The sequence below is a fragment of the Sturnira hondurensis genome, unplaced genomic scaffold (genome assembly GCF_014824575.4).
Source record: "Sturnira hondurensis isolate 20B ecotype Veracruz unplaced genomic scaffold, ASM1482457v3 Scaffold0010128, whole genome shotgun sequence".
Taxonomy (NCBI): Eukaryota; Metazoa; Chordata; class Mammalia; order Chiroptera; family Phyllostomidae; genus Sturnira; species Sturnira hondurensis.
In genome coordinates this window covers 17,696,180-17,723,323 of record NW_028082759.1, presented here as the reverse complement: position 1 = coordinate 17,723,323, position 27,144 = coordinate 17,696,180, and the positions used below count along the sequence as shown (strand labels likewise).

The 27,144-nt window shown below is 46.1% G+C and overlaps 1 protein-coding gene across 2 annotated transcripts in view; it reads right to left on the bottom strand.

Moving 5' to 3' along the window:
* The window catches only part of MAML3 (mastermind like transcriptional coactivator 3), a 368,448-nt gene that overhangs the window by 143,560 nt on the left and 197,744 nt on the right, over positions 1-27,144 (bottom strand). For both annotated transcript variants that reach the window (XM_037058494.1, XM_037058493.1), the window contains exon 2: positions 6,104-7,645. In XM_037058494.1, coding sequence (XP_036914389.1) covers positions 6,104-7,645 — 1,542 coding nt within the window. The remainder of the gene's footprint in view (positions 1-6,103; positions 7,646-27,144) is intronic.

Below are 27,144 nucleotides of genomic sequence, written 5' to 3'. Positions count from 1 at the left end.
AAGGAGGAGATTAAGTAAAAGTTTACATTGTATTTAGTGAGATTCCCTTGACCCACACCACGGTGGACCAACTCCTCTCCTCTGTTCATCCCCAAAAAGCCAGCCTCCAGATGTAAGATTCTTAGTAAAGGAGGTTGAAGGAGTCTTTTCTGTCTGGCCTTGGGGAAAACATCTACAGACATTGACCCAGTGAAGGGGCGGGGTTCTAGCCGAATCCCCCTGGAGCAAAGCCCTGCATACGACAAGCCCAAGCCCACTGCAAAGACACAGAGCAACTATTTGGCTTTACTGTGTCTCACTCTTAAAATAAAGCAAACAGACATTTGAGAAAAGCTTCTAACGTGAAAAAAAATAGCATATGAAAAAGGTTCTTCAGAGAAACAGATAATTGGGGGTGGGGGAGAGACAAGAAAACTTAACTTAAAAACATTCATAGTACCAGACATAGTGAATGAAAGTATACCACCACAAATTTCAGAGATAAAGAGAAGATCTAAAAACACTCTGAGACTGAAAAAAAAAACCCCACCCCCAAACGGTTACGCCCATAGGATGGGGGATCCAAATGTCACTGGATATTATAAAAGCCACAGGACCATGAAGAAATGCCTTTAAAAGTCTGATCCAATATGTTTTCTCAACTGTAATTCTGAATCTGACAAACTATGCATCAAATGTGAAGATGAGGACATTCTCAAAAACAGTTTCCAACAAAATAATCTCCCTGCACCCTTTCGAAAGAAGCGCTGGGGGGTGTGCTCCGCCAGGGTGAGGGACCCAGCAGAGAAAGCGGGGGAGGGATCAAGAAAACATAATGCAACACACAAGGGCTGTGAAACATTCCAGGCATGACGGTCAAGGGCATCTGTGTGCCTTCAGTTAAGCAGCAGAACCACAAAATGATAGGATAGGATAGCAAGAGGGTCTAAACCTTCAGGAGAGACCTGGAAGGAGGGGTGTGAGGGAGCGAGAAGGAAGGAGACTGAGAAAGAGAGAGAGAGAGAGAGAGAGAGAGAGAGATGCTGGAGGCGGGTGGAGGGAAGGGGAGAGGGAGGGGGAGGGAGAGAAAAGGAAAGAAAATATCAGAAAAATGGATGATCCGAGGTTCGATCCCACTGAAAGTTTTCCAGTCAGAAAAGTTTGAGGGCAGACTGAAGGTCGGTACAGAGATAACACCAATTAAAAAAACAGGGCGCTGTTAGTTATAGAAAGAACAAAAAGTTGTACGAGAAAGGAAATACCAACCTAGTGTACCACATAGATTAACTGTGAGGGGCAGTGCAACGATCAGCCATGTAAATATGGAATCCTTTAAAAATCACACGTTGCAGTATCTGAGTATCTAGCTATACTGAGAGTATGGGGAAGAGGAAAGGGGGGTTCTGTGTGTAGAGGGGACTGTGTTTGTGAGGAGGTGATAAAAGCGAGCTGAATCCTCATCTTCCATAGAATCAAATAATTGAAACATTGAGAAATAGCAGTTTACAGAAGTGAGTAAAAGAAAACGACTTAATGAATCGAAGTGGTCACCTTTGGGAAGCAGAAATAAAGAATGAAGAGGTTGAAGCTATTGCTGTTCATTATAAGCCTCATAACATTATTTGGCTTTCTGCGTGATGCCATCTATTATTCGGAGAAAATAAAAAATATATATTTTAAGGAAATTACATTCAAAGGGACTCCAATTTTTTAAAGCGAAGGACAATGCATCTTCAAAGAGATTTCCAGGATGGCTGCTAATACTGGAGCTCTGTTCTTTCTGCGGAGATCTTACGACTAAAAAGCTTCTAACGCCGCACATGGTACCCAACACCATCCCATAAAACATGAGAATGTATGCACTCATTCTGATACACGCAGCCACACACAGCCAACGGCACGGAAAGTATTAATAAAGTAACAGCATCCTACATTTCTGGTCCTGCGGTGGCAACTACTAAAAATTCACATCACACCCTGGAAATCATTCACTCTCCGCGATTCCACGTAAAGGTCGTTCCCGGGCTCCGGGAGCCCTGCCACCTTCCCCGGCCACTCCTTCCAGAGCCGCTCCATCCTGTTTCTGTTTGTCAGGCACGAAGCTGGCATTTGCCTGTCCTGCACCTCGGCGTTGTTCCACTGGTTCAAGATAACCACCTCCCATCAAAGGGTTTCTTTTAGACTTGCCTTTCCGGTTCTTCCGTTTGATCTCCAAAGCAGCTCTGTGTTATTTGTGCTAATGCTCTCTCCACTGGAGCCGAGAATCCACTGCAAACACATTTTTGTTCTGAACTTCGGTTAATTGCCATGTTTGAAACCTCCTTATGTTTAAGATGTGGTGTCAGGTACTACGCAAAACACAGTACAAACAGAGAGTGTGTGTGCGAGAGAGAGAGACCTGTCTTGTCCTTCAGAAACAACAGAAGTAGGAAAAGATAGCAGATAGACACAGCCAAAGTAGGCTCTGGTGATTTTGTCACAGAAACGTGTATTTTACAAATTAGAGAGCAATCCAGAAAGTCCAATACCAAATGAACAGAAGTTCCAGAAATTGAAAAATGAGACAAGGGAAAAGAGACATGATCAAAGAAATAATATAAAAACAGGACACGGAGAAGGTTTGAAAGTTTATCATGGTGAACGTTTTACTGATACTCATTGTCACTCTATTACCTGAAGTTTATAGGAATTGAGCAGGTGATACGGAGTAAGAAGAAGAGGTAGAGAAAGAAAGGGAAAGATTCAAAACTAATACTGTATGTGAGTACATGGGAATGGTATCACCTCAATTCAACTGGCAAATTGGAAAAGTAATTTTTAAAAAAATTATGCCCTGGCTGGTGTAGCTCAGTAAATTGAGCGCGGGCCTGCGAACCACACGATCGTGGTTCGATTCCCAGTCAGGGCACATGCCTGGGTTGCAGGCTAGTTCCCAGCAGGGGACTCACGAGAGGCAACCATACATTGATATTTCTCTCCTTCTCTCCTTCCCTTCCCCTCTAAAGATAAATAAATAAAATCTTTTAAAAAATTAGCAGAGTATAAACTTTCCTAAAATAGGGAATTTCCCTTCCTTAAAAATTATCTTTCCCGATGGTGGAAATAACCTACATACTGAGTTTCATAGTTTACCAAGTTTCCTAACATACAGGTATGATAGAAAACTTAGTAAACTATTAGTAAACTATAGAGAGGAATACAATAATTACTCGTAATTTGCCAACCAAAAAGACCATTCCTAATGTTTCAGTTATTTGGTCTTTTTTTTGTATGTAGCAAAGACACAATCAGGATTGTAACATACACGCGGATGTGTGATCTGCTGACCTCACTCGTCCTCTGAGCGTTCCCACATGATCCACCACCGAACATCATGATCTGTATGTGCACAGCTTTTCCAAAGTGCTTACTTTGGTTCCAGTTCCTCACTATTGTAAGTAATACCATGTGTGTAATCTTTGTACATAAATCTTTGTTCAATTCTCTAATTACAAGGAATACTAGGTACATTCTGAGAAGTAAAATTCCTTGATAAGACATTCAAAATTTTGAAGTAAGTTCTTTTTGGGTCCTTTCTAGTTTTGGTTCTCCATTTTTTAAAAATATCCAGGATCTCAGTGAATTTCTATTAATTTCTAAGAGAACTGGCGTTTTCTGCAAATGATCCAAGTAAGTGAACATCTGTATAAAATAATGATCTTGAAATCAGTGTTCCAGTGTTATTACTTTTGGTGTTTAAATCAGTCATTAAAACTCAGTGCTAATCACAGTCTTTGTAGCCACAAAAGAATAAAGTGAATTTTCCCTAGCAAGAGCAAAACACAAACTTGAACGACACCTACGTATAATTACATTCTATGTCTTCCTGTAATTTGTGCACATATTCGTGCAACGTACTCACATACGGTGCAATGAACTATGCAATGAGCTATGTAAATACTGCTCCAGAATCAGACAAAAGCATCAAATAAATGGTACGTGTGTACAAAGATATTCACATGTTTATATATGTATTTTGAAGCTTATTTCAAACAGTGGTGAGTTAATATTTCATTAAAAAGCATGCTTTTGCTGGATGATTCTTTATGAGGTTACAAAGTGATTATTCTAAAGAGGCCTCAACTCAAGAGGGAAGGCTTGTCCATCCCGAAAGGACCTCGTGAGACGGAAGGAACAGAAGATGAACCAGCAGATTTAGGCCAGAAAACCATCACTTTCATTTCTCCACCTGACTGAGCTCTTTCAAAACATGACTTCTGCAGCTCAGGGCTTCAGTTCCGCATAGCCAGGCAAGCATCAGGACCTGAAATGAGCACCTTCACAATCCATGTTCCAGCAAAGACAAGAACCTCACCCCAAATTAACAAGTTTCAGAAGACACTCAGTGAGTGAGGGTGTGGAGTGAGGACGGGCTCCCACTGCACCCGCACGTCTGCAGAGCCCGTGAGTTGGAATTAATCATCTTTGGTCTGGCTCAGTGGGAATATTTTACTGCAGCTGATGTGAAAACAGCCAATGTAGAAGCACAATCTGTATTAAGATTAACAGGAGACCATTCTGACAGCTTGCGATCTCATAAACCCGGGACGCGTTCTGGGCTACAACAAACATCCCTGTACACTGCCTCCATTTTTGCCTGCTTCACAGCCGTTGCATTTTTCCAATGGTATACATTTGTTTAATGAAACCAAGATAAAACAGAAGCCCACATTTCAATGATGTTTTTCTACTAGTGACCAAGTGCAGTTGACATAAACTGACCTATATTTGTATTTCTCCAGACAGAATTTCTTCAGAGCTGGCCGGCATGTGCAGACAAGAAACCACTGTGAGGTTTTGGGGTTGGAAGGCTGTGAAGGAGAAGAGCTCAGGCCTGTCTCTGCAGGCCAGCACCCTCCAGCTCTTGGAGCCTCCATCAAGTTTAAGGCGATTGGGTGGGTATGGGGGGAGGGGCGCACCAGGAGAGAGAAGACGCAAACAACTGCCTACTGATGCAAGATCTGCCTGCATTACTTCTGAAGCATCCAACTGTGGACACATACCCAAGCACTAGTTGTAACCTGTTTGCACATGAGGGCCCCTAAAGCAAAGACTTCTCTGCAAAATCTCCAACAGCAACGCAAATGTCGGCATCCTGAGAGGATTAGGTGCAAACTAGCAATCGGCAGTACAGTGATGGTTTTTGAATTTACCCCTGTATGGAGAAGGTCAGTAGAACAATGCATTTCCCCACATCCCTCTCCTTCAAGGTAGAGAAAGGGTTACATGGCAGGAACTTTGGCTGCTTGCCACAGTGTTCAGGGTCAGGCGAGTGAATGCTTCTCACTGAGGATTCACTCCCCAGCTGGCTACCACTCATATTTACTGTGGATCACTGGGTGCCCTGCTACCCAAACCAGGATGTCGTGACATGGGAAAGAGGAGGCTTTATTTTGATACAGCTCTAAGGTACAATCACCATCAAATTTTCCCGAATCAGAGCTGAACAAATTGCAGAGGTTTGACAGTACCCCCAGGCCACAGGATTGAAACAGCTTCTAACTGCCTTAGGTCAGCAACAAAAGCGTCAGTGTTGAGTAGTCCTACACAAATCCATCCTCTGGTTCACTCTGAAAATACAAAAACCTGCCCCCCATTTGAACATCAGGAGCCTCAATCTCCATGCTTCATGATTCTGTAAGCTAGGTGAAGGTTGTTCAGGGCCTTATCAAACTGCTGGAGAGATCCCAAAAGACTCTGGCCTTCCCACCAGCCGGAGTCTAGGGCTCAATGACTCAGGAGATAAGAGCAGCAGGTTTGGCCCTGCAACCTCTGCGGCGCAGCCTCTGAGTGAAAACGTCATGCAATTTTTCATTTCTTATCTACTGCCGGGAACAGGACAAGTTTGATCCCCAGACATTCTAATAGAGGAAAGGCAACCATGCCAACCTTTCCCATCTCTTAGGAAAAAAAGAGGAAATAACCCCCCCCCCCCCCCCCCCCAGATCTGGCAACTACATGACAATGCCTAGGAAGGATTTCCACAGGTAATGAATTATACCCTGCCAGTGCTCACGCATCACACCTCGCCAGTCTGAAGGGCACCGCCAGCACGGCTGCAGGTGGGTGTCACTTTCACACTTACCTGACCGTGGGACGGCAGTGCGGCGTAGGCCAGCGACTGGTTCATCACCCCTTTCTGCTTCACGAGGAGCATGCGTTTCTGGTCCTCACTCAGGTGTGCCCTAGGAGCCTGCAGCTGCGGCGGCGGCTGCTGCGGGGGCTGCTGGGGCGGGGGCTGCTGCTGGAGGTACGGCAGCAGGGGGTTTTTGTTGGGATTGGCCATGGGTGGTGTCATCCTCTGACTCAGGTCTGCACTGAAGTGGGTCAGAGGCTTGGTGTTGCCGTAAGTGAGAAGGTTGTGCTGTTTGCTTAAGGAGTTGGTACCCAAGTTATTTGGCTGCTGACTGATCATGTTCATGGGATTCTGCGGGAGGTAGTTATTCATCGTCGTCTTCTGCAGGTTGTTTGCCATCGGAGGCACTACTGGGTTTTGGTTGTTAAAGGCTTGGGAGTACATCATGGGGCTATTTGGTTTCTCTGCGGGGAAAGCCGCGCCGTAGGGACTGGACGGAGGCCCTAATGGGGACCAGCTGGCAGTCTGGTTGGAGTGCTGTTGCTGCTGCTGCTGCTGCTGCTTCTGCATGAGCTTGGCCCGCTGTTGCTGCTGCGCCGCCATCTGTTTGAGCTGCTCCGCGGGAGACAGGTCAGAGCTGGGCACGGCCCCAGGGCCCGACCCCGAGCCAGCCACTGGCACCGCCGCCGCCGCACTGAGGAGATAGCCACTGCCAGGCCGAGGCGGAGCTTGGCCGGGAGTGTGGGCTGGGTTTGGAGTTGGTGGGGACTGGACTGCACAGTTTGCTGGTGAGCCCGCGGGGTTGGGAGCCACGGGAGTGCTGGCAACAGAAGGTAAACTAGTGGCAGAGGAGATGGTAGAAAAGGGAGGACCGGAAGAAGAAGGCCTTGTCTGGGGAGAGCCCATGGAGACGTGCGTGAAAGGAGAGTGAGAGGGGTCGCTCTTCACACTCACACTCTCCTGGGAGAGGGGGGTCTCGGTGGCTGGCTGCGAGAATTCCGGCTCCTTCTTCTCTTCAAAGTCTTCGTTGAACAGGTCCTGTATGTCGTCTTCAGGAACTGTGTTGGCCAGTTCATCTATTAATTCTTGCCACTCCTGATCATTCAGGTTAATGTCTGAGAACAGCTTGTTCTGGTTTGAAAGAGATGTTTCTGATGTGTCGATGCAAGTAGGGTCGTCCAGAGGTTCCTGTTTGAGGCCCTTGCTCTGCAAGGTGGTGAAGCTGTCTTCCAGGTCGCTGCAACCGTTAACAGGCTGAAGTTTCATTTCCGAGAGTCTGCCATTCTTACTTAGGTCCTCTAGAAGCCCAGGAGTGTGAGTCCCGCTATTCTGCAAGGGCAGCGAAGGCTTCAGGTCAAGTTGGTGAAGAGGAGAAGCTGAAGGCAGTGGCATATTGTTGGGCAGACTGTTGATGGCTTCCATCCCTGTGGGAATGTCCTTCCGTATTCGCTTGCTGGTTGGAGAAAAACTCCCATCGCAAGCCCCATTCTGCTGGTCTCCATTAAGTGGCGAGCGGGCTCCTTCCAACTTCCTTTTCACAGTCTCCTGGAGCTGGAAAAGAGATAACAGAGAAAATGCCTAAATCTCCAGCTCGTAGTTTCCTCTTTAAACGTGCTGAAATGGATTGCTGTCAACTAACTTTTAAGTGGTTGATAACACGTAGGAAGGAGGTTATAATTCTAATTTCAAAATTGGCCAGGCTTCAATTCAGATTCTACAGGGAAAGGTTTTAGCCAAAAAGCAGAGCTCATCAGGCTAAGAGACAGAAAACAACGTAAAGATTGGAGGGTGGGGAAGAATTACTTATTATTATTTTCAAATGAATGCTAAATGTGAGATTGGACCAAAATGTACCATCCTCAAGGAAGACATTAATACTTGAATTCTTGTCACACCTTCACTGAGAACGTTGAAGAATTAAATGAACAATATTTTAAAGAGCAATAAAAACACTCTAAGAATAGAAAATTTAACACATTTACTAAATAGCACAGACATGAAGATTAGTGGTTACCATAACCCAGACCTTCCCTGCGCTCTTTTTTGCTCGCCCTCCCAGCACCCTGTCCATGCCGTAGCCTGCCCCGTTCTGACAGCACGCCTTCCTGCGTTCCCATGAACTCATGCTTCCCTGGATTGCTTCCTTTCTCTCCAACTGCTCTTTCTCAGCCTCTTATGTACTCTTCTTTCTCTCTCTTAAAGGATGGAATTCTTCCTTGTTTGATCTTAAGCTTTCTTTCCTGCCCACTTTATACCCTAGCCTAGATGGTGTCCTCCATCACAACAGGCTGATGTTCTCATGACAATGTACCCAGGCCCCACCCTCTCTGCTGAGCTCCTCTGACTCCAATGCTCTCTCACTGGATGTTCCATGGGCATCTAAAACTCAACGTGTGTCAACACTGAGCTAATAATCTTTCACAATCAAACACGATCCTCACCAGTGTTCCTATTTCAGTACTACTCAGTAACCCACCTCAGAAACCCGAGCATTCTTCTTGAACCATCTCACATCGCCAGTCACCCACCCTATGAATGCTGCATCCAAACTATCACCCTCATATGCCCACTCACCTCCAACCTCACTGCGACTATCCCAGGCAAGGATCCATTACCTCTCTTGAGATTGTTACAACAGTCTCCTAACTGGTCTCCTTGTCTTGGGTCCATTCATTCATCCATTTACTCTTTCATTTATTCTTTTATTCATTGTTTTGCTTTTATCAATCTATTCACTATATTGCCATGTCTTTTAAATCTATCTCTGTCTATCTATATCTATATAGATTATATTACCCTTCCTGGGTGAATATATAATATCTATACATTACCCTTCCTGCTTATAACCCTGTAATGATTTCCATGGTCTTTAGATTGAAATCCAAACAGAGACTGCTTCACCTGGCTCTTAGTCATCATTCCAGGCTCATCTTCTTGCTTCTTGGCTTAGCATCACCTCCCCAACCTCTGCCCAACATGTTCTATCAGTTCTCCTGATACTTCAGTTTCTCAAGTGTGCCAGGTTTTTTTCTGTCTCCAGGACTCTGGACATGCTTTCTTTTCTTGGAACACACTTCTTCCCCTCCATCTTCCCCTCCCTGAGTTAACAGCTTCTCGTTGTTCAGGTTGTGTCTGAGATTTCACGTCCTCTAGGAAATCTCCTCTTAGGTCCCTCTCCTACACTCTCCTTTGAATCACCTCTACTGGGTTGGGTGTGCTGGAATAACTTTTTCCAAGCAATCTCTTCTTTCCCACCATAGCTCCTACCGTACTTTGGGGCAATTGCTTAAGTGTCTATTTAGCGCGCTTCAGGACGGTAGGGACTATAGCTGACTTGCTTACTGTGTATTGTGCGGTTGCACTTAGTATTCAAGTTCAGAGCAGTGATTCATAAATAATGGCAAGCTGAATGAATGATGCCATAGTGTAATTCAGAGGGTCTAAAAGAGGTGAGCTGAAATCAGAGTCGGAGGCAGCCTCATTGACCATAAGGAGTGCCTACCTTTGAGATTCTACAATCCCAGTGATGAGCTCTCTTAGCCTGGAGTGTGTTGTGTCCAGTTAACTGGAATCATTTAAGAAGTCAAGTTAAGCCCCAGCTGGTGTGACTCAGTTGCTTAGAGCATTGTCTTGTGAACCAAAATGCCATGGGTTTGATTCCTGGTAGGGGCACATGCCTAGGTTGTGGGTTTGGTCCCCAGGTGTGGTGTATACCAGGTCACCGATGGATGTTTCTCTCCACTTCTCTCCTCCTCCCTTCCCCTCTCTCTAAAAATCAATACAAAGTAAATAAAAACACAAGTCAGGTTAAGAAAAGTTTTGAATTTATAAGCCATAAACCTCATCCATCTGTCCACCCCTTTCCTTTCTGCCAGAAAAGGCCAGTGTGGGAGACTTCTGGTGAAAGAATGTGGCAGAAACTGCTCACTGGGAAAGCCCTCCCTGAATGACAAAGGGGAGACTGGGCTGGGTCAGCCAGGAGTTTAGTAACTTCGCAGACTTGAGGGGGAGGGCAGGGTGCCTAGGGAGGGGCAGAGAAGCAGGGTTTCCTCTGATCCTGCACTTGGCAGTGGTCGAGAAACTCACCTGGGTGAAGAGTAGCCCCATGTAAAATCAAACCCATCTGGAGGTGGCGTGGGGATTCTAACAAGTGCAGCTTTATTGCCAAGCAATCTCTTGGCTTCACCTGGCTCTTAGTCACCTTTCTCATAAGTAGAGAGACCCATGGTAAAAATAAACAGAAAAGGTCCTTGGGTAAAAATCCAGTCCGGCCCTTGTTCCTAAATCCTATATTTTAAGCCACAACACCAAAGCCTGTCTGCAGACACTTGGTAGAAGCCCAGAATGATTAAAAGCAAAGCTTGAATTGGGACACACTGGAATTTAACTTCAAAGAAGACACTGGTTCAATCCATCATGTTAGGCAGATATTGTTACAAAATTACCTTATTTATTGAACAGACTAGGGACTGTGGTTCTGATCATAGCTACAGCAGAAGCTTGAATGTAGCTCCAACACACAGGGGCAAGTTCAAATATCATTGCTTCAAGGCCTAAAGGAAACAAGGCTTGGGGCCCTCGGCACCTCCTGAAGCAACGTTAACCTGAGAAAAACAAGCACTTGTCTTAAACATGAACTTGACTTCATTTTAGAAAGTTCAGGTGCATGATTCTGCTCGGGGGCCACAAAATGGAGAGGCCAGATGGGGAACGTGAAGACAAATGCTGCTTATTCCTCTGAGAGACCGTGGTGACCATGGCCACGGGGGCAGAGAGGTCTGGCTGGGAACCACAGCTCTTGCCTCTCCCCAGGAGAGTGGCCTCACTGGCTGAGACAGTAACACAGACACAGGAGCTCTGGCCCTGGAGTCAGAGCACCTGAGTTCAAATCCCAGACCCCCACTTAAGAGCGGAAGCATATAAATGTTGTCTGTTACGTAATAAATATTGGCCATGCTGCCCATTGTTAGGTAGTAAGTTACACGAAGGCAGGGACTTCTCTGTTTTGTTCATGATCAAGCCCCAGCAGATCACAGCAAGCACTCGATTAATAACATGTTCAATGAATAAATACTGGAAACTTACATAACCTCTCCTAAGCCTTGGTTACTTCATCTGCAAAATGGGTTAGTAACATCTAGCCTACAGAGTTACTCTGAGGCTGAGCTTAGACAATACGAAAACTACACTTAGTTTCATGCCTCACATCTGGTAAGCACCCAGTAAGCCTTAGCTACTACTGTATTTTGCCACGTATAACGGGACACTTTTTTTGCCCACATTTTTGAGGGGAAAATAAGGATGCACACTGTATATGGGTATGATGATCACATACCACGGCTTTAGTAATGGGTATAATGTTCCCCAAAACGTGGGTGTGCAGTATACAGGGCAAATACGGTACTGTCTTTAAAATTCAGGGAAACTAATAGTTACGACTGCAGCTGAAAGAGGTTGCTTTCCGGGTCTCCGCAACACAAAGAGGTAGAATGATAGTATTTCTGTTCACTAGCCCACAAAACCCTAATGTTTTCCAAGCATCTGGTGAACCTTTTAAGATGTGAACAGCAAAAATCAAATTTGCAATTCAAGCCCAAGTCCAAGTGCTAATGCATTCATGCCCTAGATTATAAAACAGCACTGGATTGTTGAGGTTCACATCAAATAGATTTCCAGCATGCGACCTGAATGGAGCTGCTGAGAATTTCTTTCTCCTTAAGGGCCTAAAGTTCTCTCCTGCTGGCCCCTTTAACCCACATCTTGACATGTATTTCGTGCATCAGCATTTAGGAATATAAGAGAGACCTCATTAAAGACACTGAAGCTGTGTTAGGGTTTTCGTTTTGTTGTGTCCAAAATAGCAGCGCAGTCTTACATCCCACTGTCTGTCGCAGCCTCTCCTGCCCTAGGGAAAGGTGGTCTGAGAGTCTTATTCTCTCCTGATGTCCCTCTTGGGAGGCAGAACGACAGCGGGCAGGAACAGGCAGCACCTGCGTGCTGGAGAAGGCCCAGTACCTCCTTGTACTCTGCTCAGTGACCATGAGAACAGCTGACCACGTGGGAAATGTCCTTGTGAGCCCTCCGCCCCCCTTCCAGGACTCAGGTCCCAGTCTTCATCCCAAACAGCTCACTTTAGGGCGTCCCCAGACGTTCTGCCTTACAAAGCGGGGAGACTCTAAGTACGACTCGTGCCCCCGGGGGAAAATCACAGAAGCTCTTCACTGAGCATCAGTCTCCCTGCTCTGGGTTACTATTACTCTAAGTGTTTTCTCCTCCTGGGGCGGCTGCCATCTCAGGAGCTGAAGTGCGCTGTTCCAACACCAGAGACACCACGGGCCACGGTCATGTGTCCGTTACTCAGAGGACACCACCCCTCCTCTGTACTGGCTCCAGGACGAGCCTCTGGTCTATGGTGTGGCTCAATGGCTTGTGTGTGTGTGTGTGTGTGTGAGAGAGAGAGAGAGAGAGAAGCTGAGAGGGGTGACATGATCCCCAGACCCACAGGAATAAGAAGAGCTATGCCTTTAAAGTTACAGAGCCTTTTCACATGGGACCATATTCAGTTCTCCGAGCAATCCTTTGGGGTTGGACGGTTCTGCAGGGCAAAGGGCACTGTTCTGGAGGAGGTGGGCTGGGGAGGGAGGATGACATCCACAGCAAGGAGGGACAGGACCACGATGACCAGGCCTCTGCTGACCGGGGTGGTGCTCATTCCCGTCAGATTCTCAGGGGTCACCTAGGCCAGTATGCCCATGAAGAAGAGATTCTTTCTCCCTTTCGACTTTGAGCAGTGCTAGTCAGTTAAAGCACAAACAAACAAAGCACCCTACACCCCCCCGCCCCGCAAGAAACCCACACCTCTTACTGCCTTGTCCCTGATTTTCGTGAAGTTGGGGACAATGATGGGGTTTGGGAATAAAGGTGATATGACTACTGACGGGAGACTTTGGGGTAAACCATCAGATTCCTTGTCTTCTGCTTCTAGTTATTCTAAGACACAGGTTTTTCTATAACCCTGGTGGGACTCCTCAGCCCACACTGCACCCTCAGCCAGGACCACGAGGCACAGGTGTGCCTTCCTCTGGGCCCCAGTGCTGATCTCGAGAACGCACTCTCCGACTGAGGCATCAGCCCTGCTTCCGCCCTCCCCACCACCCACACCCAATTAAACCTCCAGAACGATTTGTTCTAATCATCAATGAATTTTAATTCTCATTTTCCACCCCCAATGCCACTAATTTAGTTCAGATCAACACTTCTCTCGTGGTTTCTGCAGCTGCTCCTGAGTCCTCCCCCTGCCCCGGTCTTGTCTCCCCACCAACCCATCCTCCGCATCGTGGACTGATTTTTCTCAATGAATGTGAGCCCCGGTAAGGTCACTCCTTTGCCTGTCTTCGGGAGCTGGCCGATGTCTCAGCATCAGCTAAGTCTGGCACAGCGGCTCCACCCAACCTGATCTGCTTACCGCTCCGGTCTTAGCGATGTCTTCCTCCAACACCGGTCCACTCTAACCTTCAGATGCACTTAATTATTTGCCAGTCTCAGTACATATGGTGTTTGTTCTCAGTCTCTCTCTCTCTCTCTGGGCCTTGGCATATGTTATACTCTTATCCAAGTTCTTCATCTGACCAACTCTGTTGGTCTCTCACAAGTCAGCTTAGACACTTCCTTCCATTCAGTGGCTCACGACAGTCCCTCCCCCAACTTCTGGTCTTGGAGACCCTTCATGTGCTCCCAGGTACATGGTACAAAAGCTGCTTTCCTTTTCCTTCATGGGATTGTACCAATGGATGAATACTAAAAAGACCTTCAATAACCATGCTGAGTTTATGTAATTTATCCCCAAAGCAGCCACTTGAAATAATTGATGTGTACGGTGTTTTAATGATAGCCAAGTAAATGTACTATTTTGGTTATTTTAAAATGCTGGAAATGGCTTGTGGATTGTTGCCTCCTTAATAATTTTGAGGACATTAAGGGTTTGGGAAAACTGTAGAAAACAAGTAAAGAATGTATGAAGAAGAAGGAGGAAAAGGAAAGCCAAAATTGAAACCCAGAGACTTTACGTGACATTACTAGGGTGACATGTTTTCACACTTAGGTGAACTCAAAAAACTGGCTACTTCCAGAGTTGAATTTTACATTTCCATACAAAGGCTTCCGGTGGTTTTCATCCACCAAAAACCCGCTCCACCAAATATGTGAAGATGAATTGGAATCTCAGTTTGCAGATGCTGTAACCAATTCGAGGCTCAGAGAGAATGTTTTTGTCATTTTGGTCTGCTCTGGTTAAACCAGATGTTTCACCGAATCCGTTTTCCTGTGGTTATTCTCTCCCTACCCCATCGGCAGATAAGAGACACAGGGACACACAGGGAAACTCGACTTGCTTATTTAACATTTTTGATGAGTGACCCAGAATGTGCATGTGGTGAATATTTTAATTAGAAGAATAGGAATAGCGTGCAAAATTTTCAGAACTGCCTCCTAAGATTTAAGCTGTCTTAGAAAAGATGTTTTGAGGTTCATGTAGAGGTAAATTTTCTAGAGCGCTGATTATCCAACCTTAAAGTGACCTGGCCTGCAGTTAGAATGCAGATTTCTTAGTCCCACTTCCACAGTTTTGGATTCAGTAGGCTAAGGTGGGGACAAGATTGGGATATACATCAAAGGCACAAGTATATAAAGAAATGTATTGGATTTGGTCCAGGATCCCCAGTTTTTAGACATTCTGATCTACACTAATAATTCTGTTGGAGTTCTGACATTCTGAGTTGTTGGTATGATTTAGTTAAATTAAAAAAATATGCTTATTCATTTTAGGGAGGAGAGAGGGGGGTGACACACACACACATACACACACACAGAGATCAATCAGTTGCCTCCCATATGTGTCCTGACCCAGGATCAAACCTACAAACTGGGAATCAAACCCCCGAAGTCATGGTGCACAACGTGATCCTCCAGCCAACTGAGCCACACCAGCCAGCGATGGTTTGACTCGTTTTAAAAAGGTACATATACACACACAGACCAGATGTCAATACGAAATGTTTCTGAGTTGACCGGTGACATTCTGGGACAGCTCGTCAACAGGACTAGGACACAGTGCTCCAGACACAGACACACCAAACCTCAGAGGACCTGGAAGCTTGCTGGATTTCTACAGGACTTTTTATGACAGTGTTTACTTCTCATATTTTAGGTTTCCCTGAGCACAGTAATATCCTCGACTGTTTTCTCTTTCCATGTTACATACTTGCCTCCCTTTTCATTCGGGGAACAGAGGGCAGGTTGTGGGCCGTGTGCCAGGTGCTGAGGGGCAGACTCATTGCCAAGAGCAAAGACCACACTGGAAAGTGAACCCATGTCAGACGTGTAGTGACAGAAGTCGAATACGTTTGCTTTAAGATCTACGCGAAGGCTAAAGCAACACTGACAGAAAAGGACGGACCTATCACAGCTCCTGAGGTCTCCCTTGTCAGCCTCGGACACCACTAACATGACGTCAGAGAGGACAGATCTTAACTACGTAACAAAATTCATATGAGTAAACACACACACATGTGCACACACTATTTCCCCGAGAGCCAAGGCTTTGAAACCTCTACTGGGGACCCTCTCAGAGCACAGCCCCTCTGGACCTGGTCAGTGGGTGATGTGGGCCACGGGTGGGGACGTCTATCAGCCCGAGCCTTTAAAAATCTTTACTTTGTAATGCTCCAGGAAGAAAAAGATCGCCTTAAAGAGGCCTCACTTCCTAGTGGGTGTCTGGAGCCTCAGCCACACAGGCCCAAGGGAGTGCGGGGCAGTGCTAAGCCCCTAGCCTAAGGGCCCGGGACCACGCAGGAGACATCTTGGGAGAGTCTGAGGTTATTTTTAGAAATGACCAGGATCCTTTCCCTTTCTGCTAAGAAGCAGATGTAAGCCTCTATTCCAGAGGAGTCTTAGGACCCGACAAGTGCTGGGAACACGGGTGCCCACCCAACTCTAGCTGGGAGGGGCCACAGTAAGGTGACCTTTAACGGCCTTTTAAATCTTTTTGGGTATGGCTGAATTTTTAGGTACACTTGGACCTTTTTGTGATTTGAAACGTGTGCTCAGTGCTAGCCAAATGCAAAACAGCATATTGAGAATGGATCCCAAAACATCAGCAGTGGCCAGGGATTTCCTTACTCTTGGAGGTGTGGGTTAGAACGGGCGGGTCCCAAAGGCTCCGCCAATCTCTGTGTTTCCAGATGCACCGATATTCACACAGGCCTGTGGCTTTCTCAGAGCTGAATGAATGCAACATATTTTCACCACCAGCCCCATGAATCCTGTGCACTCTTTGTATCTGATGTTACAAAGTTTTTACAAGCTCCATTCACGTAGTTCAAGTCAGTGCTTCGACAAAATGATTAACTCCTCATTAAAACTGAGACTGTCATTTCTGCACATGCCAAGGTAGTATGATTTTCAAATCTCACATAGCTTTCAGTAGTAGCAAGTGTTCAACTTCTAAGTTTCTGTCAGAGAACCCAATACACTGCTTACTAAATATTTCAGGATATTTGTGTCATTTAATATTCTAATTGCTGAGAAGTTACTATGTACCAGGCATCAAGCTAAATGCTTTTCATATGTTACCCCGAGTAACTCTCCCAATAGCCCAGAGGGGTCACCGGGCTCAGTGAAGACAGCAGTTTGTCCCAGGGCTCCACTTGGCTCTGCCTGCCCCTCAAATGTGTGTTCTCACCTACTCTGCTGTTCTGCACCTGCTGACCCCTGTTCTGATCACACGTGAGCAAACCTGGCTTAGAAATGATGGGAAAGTGTTTTTGACACCTGTGCTGAAACAGGCTAGGGACGATGTGTTCAAGTCTTTGTGTCAGATCGGCCTGATTCAGGGAAGAGCATCTCCTCGACGAGGGAGGAGGTTACTGTGCAAATGTAGCATGTGTTCGAGAAGTGATGGTAGCCGCAGCCCCGAATACTTGGGGAGGGAGCAGCCCCATGCAGCCCAGGGGCAGCCTCCTGCACCAGGTTGCTTCCTGCAGGAAAAGCTCTGCTGAGCTCTGGAGTTGCCATTGGACTTGAACCTCAGAATCCTGAACTGCTGTGTCTTTTCAAACACACACACACACACACACTCCATGCAGTTATTTTTAAGGACAAGAAACAATTTCCTTAGGAATATCTCTTACTAGAAGTCATGCATACATTATCTATTCAAACATGCCTGTAGCGTGACCTTGTATTACAACCTGGAATTCCTAATGGGATTTTATTTAGAGCTGTAAAGAAATGACGGTGAAGGGGGTTGGTGAGGAAGAAGGAAAAACCATAGGGAGGAAGAGGGCAAATGAGAAGATCACATCTTATCTGCATCATTCGCAGCTGGAGCCTCGCACCAACACGGCACACCAAAGAACAGGCATGTTCGAACAGAGCATGAGGTTTCGATTTGTTTATTTTCTGGGAGGAGGGAGGCGGGAAGAAGAAACACTCCAGGGTGGCTGAGTACTTTTCTCTCCCTTGGGTAGGAATCAAGAATATTTTAATTTCACTGTTGACTCAAAACGTCCCTTGTTCTCAATGAGAAATTCTCATTTTTGTTTGTAGCCCCTTGCAGGAGTGCTCCCTGGCACTGGGGCCCTGCACCAGCTTAGGGGGGCAGACAGCCCACCATGCCCAGACCTCACACTGCCTCTGAATAAAATCTCAACACATGTTTATCCCCCTTTGGCAAACAACAGTATTGAAATAAGATCTCCGAGTCTGTAAAAAGCCTCTTGTTTCCCTCAGAGAGGTCGGACATCGCTCTTCCTTTCGAGTTGTAGTTTGTGTAAAGCAAAGGTAAGAGCTCCTTCCTGGAAAAGAATATCTCTCTCTCTCTCTCTCTCTCATGCACACATGCACACACATCACACACACCATCTTAGTGAGTGTGCAAACAGGACACGGAATAACGTATTTGTAGAAGGCGTCTGACTTCCAAATCCAGATTGCACCCTAGCACATTTGTATTCCAAAGCCGGAAGCTCAGGGACTTGCCTTCGGTCACCAACAAAGGGATTGCCATCGTTCCCAGGTCTTTAGAGAAGCCGTGCTCACAAATAGAAGGCAAGGCAGAACTAGAGGCTTTTCTTCCCCAGGACGAATCGCTGGTGGGTGAAGATGTCCACGTGCACACAGGCACATCCTCACGTTCAGACAAACACGGGTGTGATTAACCAGCTCTGGAAATATTCAACCGGGCAGCAGTGCGCACAGTGCCTCGCACTCCACCCATAACCAGCAGAGCTTGGGAGGCGGTCGCCGAGCGTTCATCTGTGGGGAGAAGCTGCTCAGCTTCATCCCACCAGCTGAAATCCATTTTTCAGAAGAAATGAGACCAAGGTGCTGTTGTTATAGCAACAGCCAGAGTCACTTACACAGTCTCTTTGCTTCAACCTCACGCTCAATTCTGTGGGCAGTGATTTCAATTATGTATGGGGAGTGACCAAGGCTGAGCCTCGGTGGCCCCTTTCCCAGCCAGTTTATGGAGTAGAAGTCTAAACCGCCCTTGTATGATCTGAACTTGACAGATAAGACCTGACTGTGTTCCACAGCATCCTCCTAATCCCGAAAGTGACAACATTTTCATCTCTCGGGTAGGAACTGGACAGGTGACCACTGAGTTTCTTAAGGTTAACCAAATACGTATGTACTGACCACTTCAGCATGAGAATTTCCAGTGAGGATGTTAATGCTGGCAATCACCATATACCTTGAAGTGTTTTCATGATTTTAGCCCTGTAGGCCTTTATTCTTGGTGGTGTGGGACCCCTAATCTAATAGCGCACTCAAATCCCTGAAAACAACAGTCAGCTTCAAAACGTCCCTTTCTTGATGAAGATGCACATGTAGTACTAAACCTCTGGGGCGAATAGCTCTCCAGAGGAGTCAGCAACGCAGTCATCCACTTTCCCCCAGGCATATGTCAAGGTGCTACAGTGCTCACGACTGATGTTACAGGCTCACTTGTGTCCCCAAACTCCCATGTTGAGGCTCTAACCCCCCCGACTCCAGAAGGTGGCTGGATTTGGAGACAGGCTCTGTAAAGAAGTGAATAAAGTAAAATGAGGTTGTTAAGGGGCGAGCCCACATCCAATCTGACTCATGTCCTTCCAAGAAGAGATTAGGATGCAGACATACCCAGAAGGAAGGCCATGTGAAGATGCCAGGAGAAGACAGCCATCTACAAGCCAAGGGCAACAACGGTCTCAGAATAAACCAACCCTGCTGCCACCTTGATCCTGGCCTTCTAGTCTCCAGAGCTGAGAGCAAACACATTTCTGTTGTTTAAACCCCACCACAGACAGTGTTCTACTTTGTTACGGCAGCCCCAGCAAATGAACACGACTAATCACCTGACTGAAATGTATCTCCATCCTCTCGGTGTCTTACACAGGGGAGGCACGCCATAGCTATTTTACAGAAGATCCTGCACAAATTTGCTCATGCTGTGATTCAACTAACAGAACACCCACCGTGGGCCGGGCTCTCCATCGGGCACTAAGCACGCACTAGTGAATAAGTGAGAGCTTGGGGAGTGGAGCAGAAAGAAACAGGTGGGCTCTGTCGAGGGTGTGCGGGCTGGGGAAGCACCCAGGAGAGGAATGTCACAGAGGAGGAGGTGCCTCCTGGAGGGACTGACATGTAAGCTGAGACTTTTTTTCACAGTGAAGTCAAGACGCCAGAGGAGAAGGGAAGTGTGGCTTCTTAGTGAAACCTCCGGTCGTTGTTTCTGGCTTGAGCCAGAGTGCAAGGGGAAAACACGAGAAACGGGTTTGGAGAAGTAAGAGCCGTGCGGATCTGGACGGGCTGGTCTGCCGAGTGAGGAAGTCTGGACTTCATCCAGCGGCTCCGGGAGGCATGGCAGGAAAAGCAGCCACTTGCAATGCTAACTTCTGATTTGACAGTGACGGAAATCGGGTGCAAAAGGTACACGAACGATTCGAGGTGATCTGTATTAGTCTGCTCAGGCCTCTATAACAAAGTACAGCAGCCTGGGCGGCTCAGACAACAGGCCTTTACGTTCTCACAGTTTCAAAGGCTGGAAGTCCAAGACCAGAGTGTCTGCAGGTTTGGTTTCTCCTGAGGCCTCTCTCCTCGGCTGGCAGATGGCTGCCCTCTGTCTGCGCCCTCACATGGCCTTTCCTGTGTGTGTGTGCATCCCTCGTGTCTTTATGTGTGTCCAATTTCTCTACTTACAAGGACACCAGTCAGATCAGATGAAGGCCCACCCTAACCTCCTCATTTCAACTTAACCATCTCTTAAAACACCCTACCTCCAAATATAGCCCTGTTCTGAGGTACTGGGGGGTAGGGCGTCAGCACAGATATTGGTGGGCAGGACACGACTTGGCCCATAAAATGATTTAATATTATTCCTGCACAGCTGATCCAGTAAATGTCTAGAACTTATAAGTCAATATGCCATAGACCTGGTCTTGAGGCAAGTAGCTCAACAATTGCTATTTGGTCCACAGCTCAAACACTGTCTTTTTAAAAAAGTGCTTGACTCCCAATTTTAATCCCAAATTCAAAACACACTTCACCCTTCACTCTCAGCAAAGGAGAGTAGTTGGAGATGGCGCTAGGAGAACTCAGAGTAGGCAGAAGTAGCCCGTCATGATTTAGGAGGCTCTGAATAACAACTGTTTGTCCCCTGAGGCTTAGTATATGTTACTTTACATTGATGATCCACCTGACCTCAGAGAGACACGCAGAGAATCTCGGGCTGCAATGCAATTCAGACAAAGCCCGAGGAACGATGGTCAAGATTTCCTGCTTGAGCCCCCAACCCCCCACCCCCACCCCCTGCAATAAATCACTTTGCCAGTCACAGGCTCGGCGTTTGTCCACTTTCTGCTCAAACTGTGGTGCGCTGTAAATGTACTGTAACAGTGCAGAGTCAGGAGTATGTATTTCAGTGGTTTTATCTTTCTTACCTAGCCATCCAGATATTATTTATGCAGTTTTCATGATAATGCTATAGTTAAGTTTGCATAGTATTTTTTGTAACTACCTGTTTTTGCATGGTTATGAATTTCTAAAACTCCCCTGAGACAGTTTTTTTTTTCACCTTTGTCTCTGTTTTGAAGTAAAAAAAAATTTTTTTTTTTGGTAAAAACAAATGATGACTTGAGGGATTTTTTTGAAGTTATGTGAATGTAAAAGAAAGGATTTTTTTTTTAACTGCAGTAAATAGTTTGTTACCTTTTGTCCAATCAAACACCACAAATCAAAAAGGAGGTGAACAGAAAGGTGTGGAGCATGACAGACGTCGCCCCACACGGCCCACACCTCCCGATTTCCCTCCACGAGGCTTGCACTCACATGCTTGTCAGTACTTAAGAATACCCTGAGTGTGCACAACAGAAAATGTCAGGAACTTGAAAAGCAAAACTATGCATGTGGCATTTCCCAGAACTCACCAAAGCACAGCAACTAAACAAACTTAATTACGTGATCAGGCCACAGTTACTCAACCTTGCTGGACCCCGTTTCCTCAATCACCAAACACCGGGACTGGACTGCCCAGTTTCCAAGGCTCGTTCCAGTTCTAACAGAGTCTTTATTTGGACTCTGGATTCAAATCAATGACTCACTTTCCAAACCGCCCTGGAAGGCACTGTTAAGTCAGATGGACAGCTGAACTTGGCAGGTCGTTACTAAGTCACTGAGATCCTTACTTTACTCAGAGAGCAAGAATTCATTACACGCTTCCTCAAAGGTTTCTTGGCTTTAGTGAGTTTGAAAGAAAAATTACGCTTAAATCGTGATCACGAGCATCTTAAAAAACACAGAAACCCAAGTGTGTAAATTATTACATGGTTCATTTAAGAGATTTTTTTTTAACTTTATGGGGCTCTACTTGGTGTCAGGTGCTGAGCTGGGCTCAGGGGTGTGAAAAACACACAAGACCCCTTCATTCAAAGACATTCAGAGCTGCATGCCTGCACCTTGCTAGGCGTCTGTGGGAAAACATGCATGGCGCTTGTCAGACAGAGAAAACAGTGATGCTTCCGTTCTGGTGACTCCAACTGGGCGAACCTGACAAATGCATGTGATGGTGCGTGGCTCTCCTCCACCTCCATCATGAAGGATTTTGATTAAGTGGCCTTAAATTACTTTTACAGCCTGAATGGGCTAGTTTGGGTAATTAGAGACTGGACCAGGTCCCAAGTAGGAGCTGCGCACCTCCTCTGGGCGTTCATTACCACACCTCTGACCTGGCAGAGGCCGGGGGGTGGGGGGTGTCCTACTCCTGGGCTCAGAGTCAGCGGCCCTGGGTCCTGGAATCGCTTCTCCGGTGACCAGGCCGTGCGTTCTGTGAAAGCCAGCCGACCGATCTCTGGCACCGTGTCTGCCTGGACAAAATAACTTCTGAAATTCCTCAGAGATCTAACAGCCTAGAGTTTTATGGCCTCTCTAGGTTAATCTAGCTATAGTTGGAAGATAAACCGACTGGCATTTCAGCTTTCCTCTCTTACCCTTGTGATTCTTTTCTAAAATATGTAGCTAACTCCTAAATTTGAAAGAATGAAAAAGTTTGTGTCTATTGCTGTTCCTATGTATTTTGTCATAAAACCTGATTAATCCAATCCCTGCTAATTTTGCATTTCGCTGTAACTTGGCTGAGGGCCAACCTGGTAATATTTATCCCTATGTACAAAAAAGAGCTTACTACGTAAAAGAATAGGTATAATAAAGACTCTAAGGAGAATGCTCAACCTACTTAAGACAGAAATAGATCTCAAGAATTCAAGGACTCAAGAGACTCAAATTTAAATAAACAATTGATACCAGTATTATGAATTCTTCTCATATATTAATTAAAGTAGTTCCCCAAGGATGTTTATTTTCTAACAGTTTGATAGCCTACTTCGAATTGCAGTTGTTACTTTTAAATGTATTACATGTACTATATATTTACTACTAGACTTCAGTTCAGATTTTTCTCAATTCAGGCAGCTGTTTGCTCACATTAGTTTAAATTACGGAGAGTCTATTGTATTCATAAACTCTTCATCTAAATGGCAGAAATGATGACTATAAAATTCATCTTAGGTTTGTTGGAACTCTGCAGCTCAACTTCTAGTCTGAGATTCGTAGGGAATGAATACGGAATGATTAATGTCCATTACTGATTTCTTACAGCTGTAACTTATCAGAATATGTATACTCTAATACTGTACCCATGGTAATTATCTCATTACTATGAAGTGTCACAGAAATGCATTATGCGAAGTACAAGTTGAATCACATTTAGCAATTTCTTTTTATGTTTGAAAGCCAGAAGCTCAGTGCTCTCTAACAGTGGGGCTCTGAGTGGGAGCTGGGGGCTCAGCATGGGAATAGGGGGCTCTGTGTGGGAGTGGGGGACTCAGAGTGGGAGTGGGGGGCACAGTGTGGGAGTGGGGAGCTCTATGTGGGAGTGGGGGGCTCAGTGTGGGAGTGGAAAGCTCTGCATGGGAGTGGGGAGCTCTGTATGGGAGTGGGGGGCTCAGTGTGGGAGTGGGGGGGCTCAGTGTGGGCGTGGGGAGCTCTGCATGGCCATCATGCCCTGGAGAGGGAATTCCCCAGCAGAAGTATCACCACCTCTGTGACTCTGGTCACTCTTTTAAACTTTACTGCTCCTCGATTCTTAATTTGAAAATGGGCATATTCATGTGTGACCCCTAATGTACCTCATGGAAAGGAATAAACAGATTGAGTCTATAAAACAGGTGGTCACCAGGAGGAAAGGCATTAAGGAAATTACTTAGCCTCCTGCCGTGGTGACCTCTCTAACTGCATGAATATTTAATGCACAGGTACACCCAATACTTGTCATTTCTGTGGAGGTTTTCATGCAAGCACCTCAACATCGCTTAAAGAAATGCATGGCAACAATTACTAGAGATCCAGGAAGCATCAGCTCATTGGCCAGAGAGGGTAGAGACCCAGCAGCTAAGTTTTTAACATCACAGTGTTCAAGAGCAGTGGCATAGCCCATCAACCCAAAGACACAATTTCAGGAATACAGCGATGCCATCTGACAGTCTTCCGTACACACATATGAGGCGTCCTAACGAGGGAAGTGCAAAAACCCCCTAAGAAGGTGAGCACGTAGCCAGAGATGGGCCCTGTTCATTGGATGAGAGAAGCCAGCAACGGGACAAAGAAAGAGTATTGGTGAGAGATCAAAATGAAACACCTTCAAGAAAGCAGGACGAAGCAAAGAGGAATAACTTGCGGTCAGATCTCTAGTGTCGGCTTTGAACTGAGAACTGAGACCAACACAATCGGAGTGGCTCACGGGCTCCACGAGGGGGTCCTCTAGGACACCCAGCAGCATCAGCCCCGCCCGGCCAGGCCCCGGGTGCCCTGAATGCTGAGCAGGGCCCAGAGTCTGTGTGAGGGGCCCCCATGGTGACTCCCAGGATTTTGAGAATCCTTGTTAAAAAGCTGCGCTGTCTGTTCCCCACAGAACTTCCTGAGATGAGTACAGTGTTCTCCTCTGTCCAACCCATGAGCCTCTAGATGTGGCTAGAGCTCCCGGGGAACTGATGTTTAAACTTTATTAATTACAATTACATTTAAAATAACTATATGCAACTAGCGGCTACTCTACTGGACAGCAAAGCTCTAGAATGGTGTTGTAACGAAATGCCAGGTTTGGGTCAGCAACAGAAGCAAGCGATGGGGACTGGAGATGCCGGGTGGGTGACTCTTCTGTTTAAGAAATCTTTCTGGGCCCTGGCTGGTGTGGCTCAGTGGATTGAGTGTGGGCCTGTGAACCAAACAACTGCGGTTCGATTCCCAGTCAGGGCACATGCCTGGGTTGCAGGCCAGTTCCCAATGGGGGACACACGAGAGGCAACCATATGTTGATGTTTCTCTCCCTCTCTCCTTCCCTTCCCCACTAAAGATAAATAAATAAAATCTTAAAAAAAAAAGAAATCTTGTTTGGAAAAACAGCAGGGGAAAAAGGCATTGTAGTTTGAATGTCAGGAGGTGAAGCAAAGGTTTCTCCAGGAAAGGTAGTCCTGGGTGGGAAGGGAAGTCAGCAGCAGACGAGGTGGATACGAGGGAAGAAAGGATGGACAAAAGCAAAATTGTGTTGGAAATGTCTAGTTGTGGTAAAAACTTATAACATAAAATTTACTGTCTTAACCATTTTAAGTGTCCAGTTCAATGGTATTAAGTTCAATCACACTGCTGTGCAACCATCCCCACCATCTCTGGAGCTCTCGTTATCCTGCAAAACTGAAACTCTGTTCTCATTGGACAGTAACTCCTCACTCCCCTCTCCCCTTAGGCCCTGGCACCCAGCATTCTACTTTCTGTCTCTATGATTTTAACTACTTCTAGGTACCTCATATAAGTGGAATCATATAGTACTTGTCTTTTTATGACTAGAATATTTCACTTAGCATAATGTCCTCAAGGTTCATCCATGTTACAGCTCGTGTCAGAATTTCCTTCCTTTCGAAGGCTGAATAACGTTCTATTACATGTGGATGACAGTCCTCCATCCCCAGACATTCGGGTTGTTTCCACCTCTTGGCTTTGGTGGGAAGTGCTGCTATGAATGTGAATTTATAAATCTTTGAGACCCAGCTTTCAATTCCTTTGGGTAGATACCCAGAAGTAGAATAACTGGATCATAAGGTCATTGCATTTTTAATTTTTTGAGGAACCTCCATACTATTTTCCATAGTGGCTGCACCCTTTTACATTCCCATGGATATATTTGTTTTTGAGACTATGAGGAATGGCACATCTAAGCCATCAAAATGATGGTTTATAGGCAGATGTGGGGGAGAGGCATGTTAACATGGGAGATGCATGTGTGTGTGTGTGCATGCATGTGTAGGAAATAAGACAGTTTGGCTCCAGCAGTTTCCATTTTCTCACTAATGGCAATGCAAGAACCTTACCTCCAAGAAAAATCCCTGGTGAGGAGGAAAAATCAAGGGCTGCGGTGAGAAGTGAAAGAAGGTTTTGCAGAGTAGGTCCATTACATGAGGAGGACAGGGACCCTGCCTGAGGGCTCAGGAACAGAGGTATCGCCACTGCCACGGGACCGAACTGCATTCCTACACTGAAGATAGGCTGAAGCGGTCCTACCCCCAGTACCTCGGAATGTGACTTTATTTGGAAGTAGGGTCATTGCAGACATAATTAGTTCAGATGAGGTCACAGATCAGTATAGTGGGCCCCTAACCCAACACCCGTGGTATCACTCTTGTAGGAAGATGGCCATCTGAAGACGTGGAGACACACAGGTGACAACAGAGGCAGTGATTGGAGTAACGCAACTACAAGCCAAGAAGCACCAAAGAACTCCAGGGAGAGGTGAGGAAGGGGCCCATTCAGAGTCTGAGGACATGGCCTTGGTGACACCTTGATTCTGGATTTCTAGCCTCCAGGACCATGAAATTTTACATTGCTGGGGTCTCAAGCCACTGTGTTTGCGGTACTTCGTTATGGGAGCCCTAGGAACTCATACAACTGCAGAGCATGAATCTGCAACAGGCCAAGGTCATCCCATGCCAAGGACAAAATGAGTATTTCCAAATTACCATGCATCCCACCTGTGAGCAATATGCTTTCTGACATCCTGTGATAATACGGATGCTCCTAGTCTTATGATAGGGTTATGCCTCCATTAACACATTCTAAGTTGAAAGTATTGTGAGTCAAAAACGCATTTAATAAACCTGACCTTCTGAAGGAACATCTTAGCTTAGCCTGGCCTACCTTAATGTGCTCAGAGCACTTGCACAGGCCCATCGCTGGGCAAAAGCCATCCAGATGCCGCTGTTCAGCATCACAAGAAAGTATCGTACCAGGTATCACTAGCCTGGGAAAAGATCAATGTTCAAAGTTCGAAGTACAGTTTCTATTGAATGCTTATTGCTTCTGCACCATCGCCAAGTCAAAAAAATAATAATTTAGACTGTCGTTCAGCTGGGGATGTCTGCCTAGAGTGAATAAGTCAGTGTAAGTCATACAAATGTTTGGAATCACAG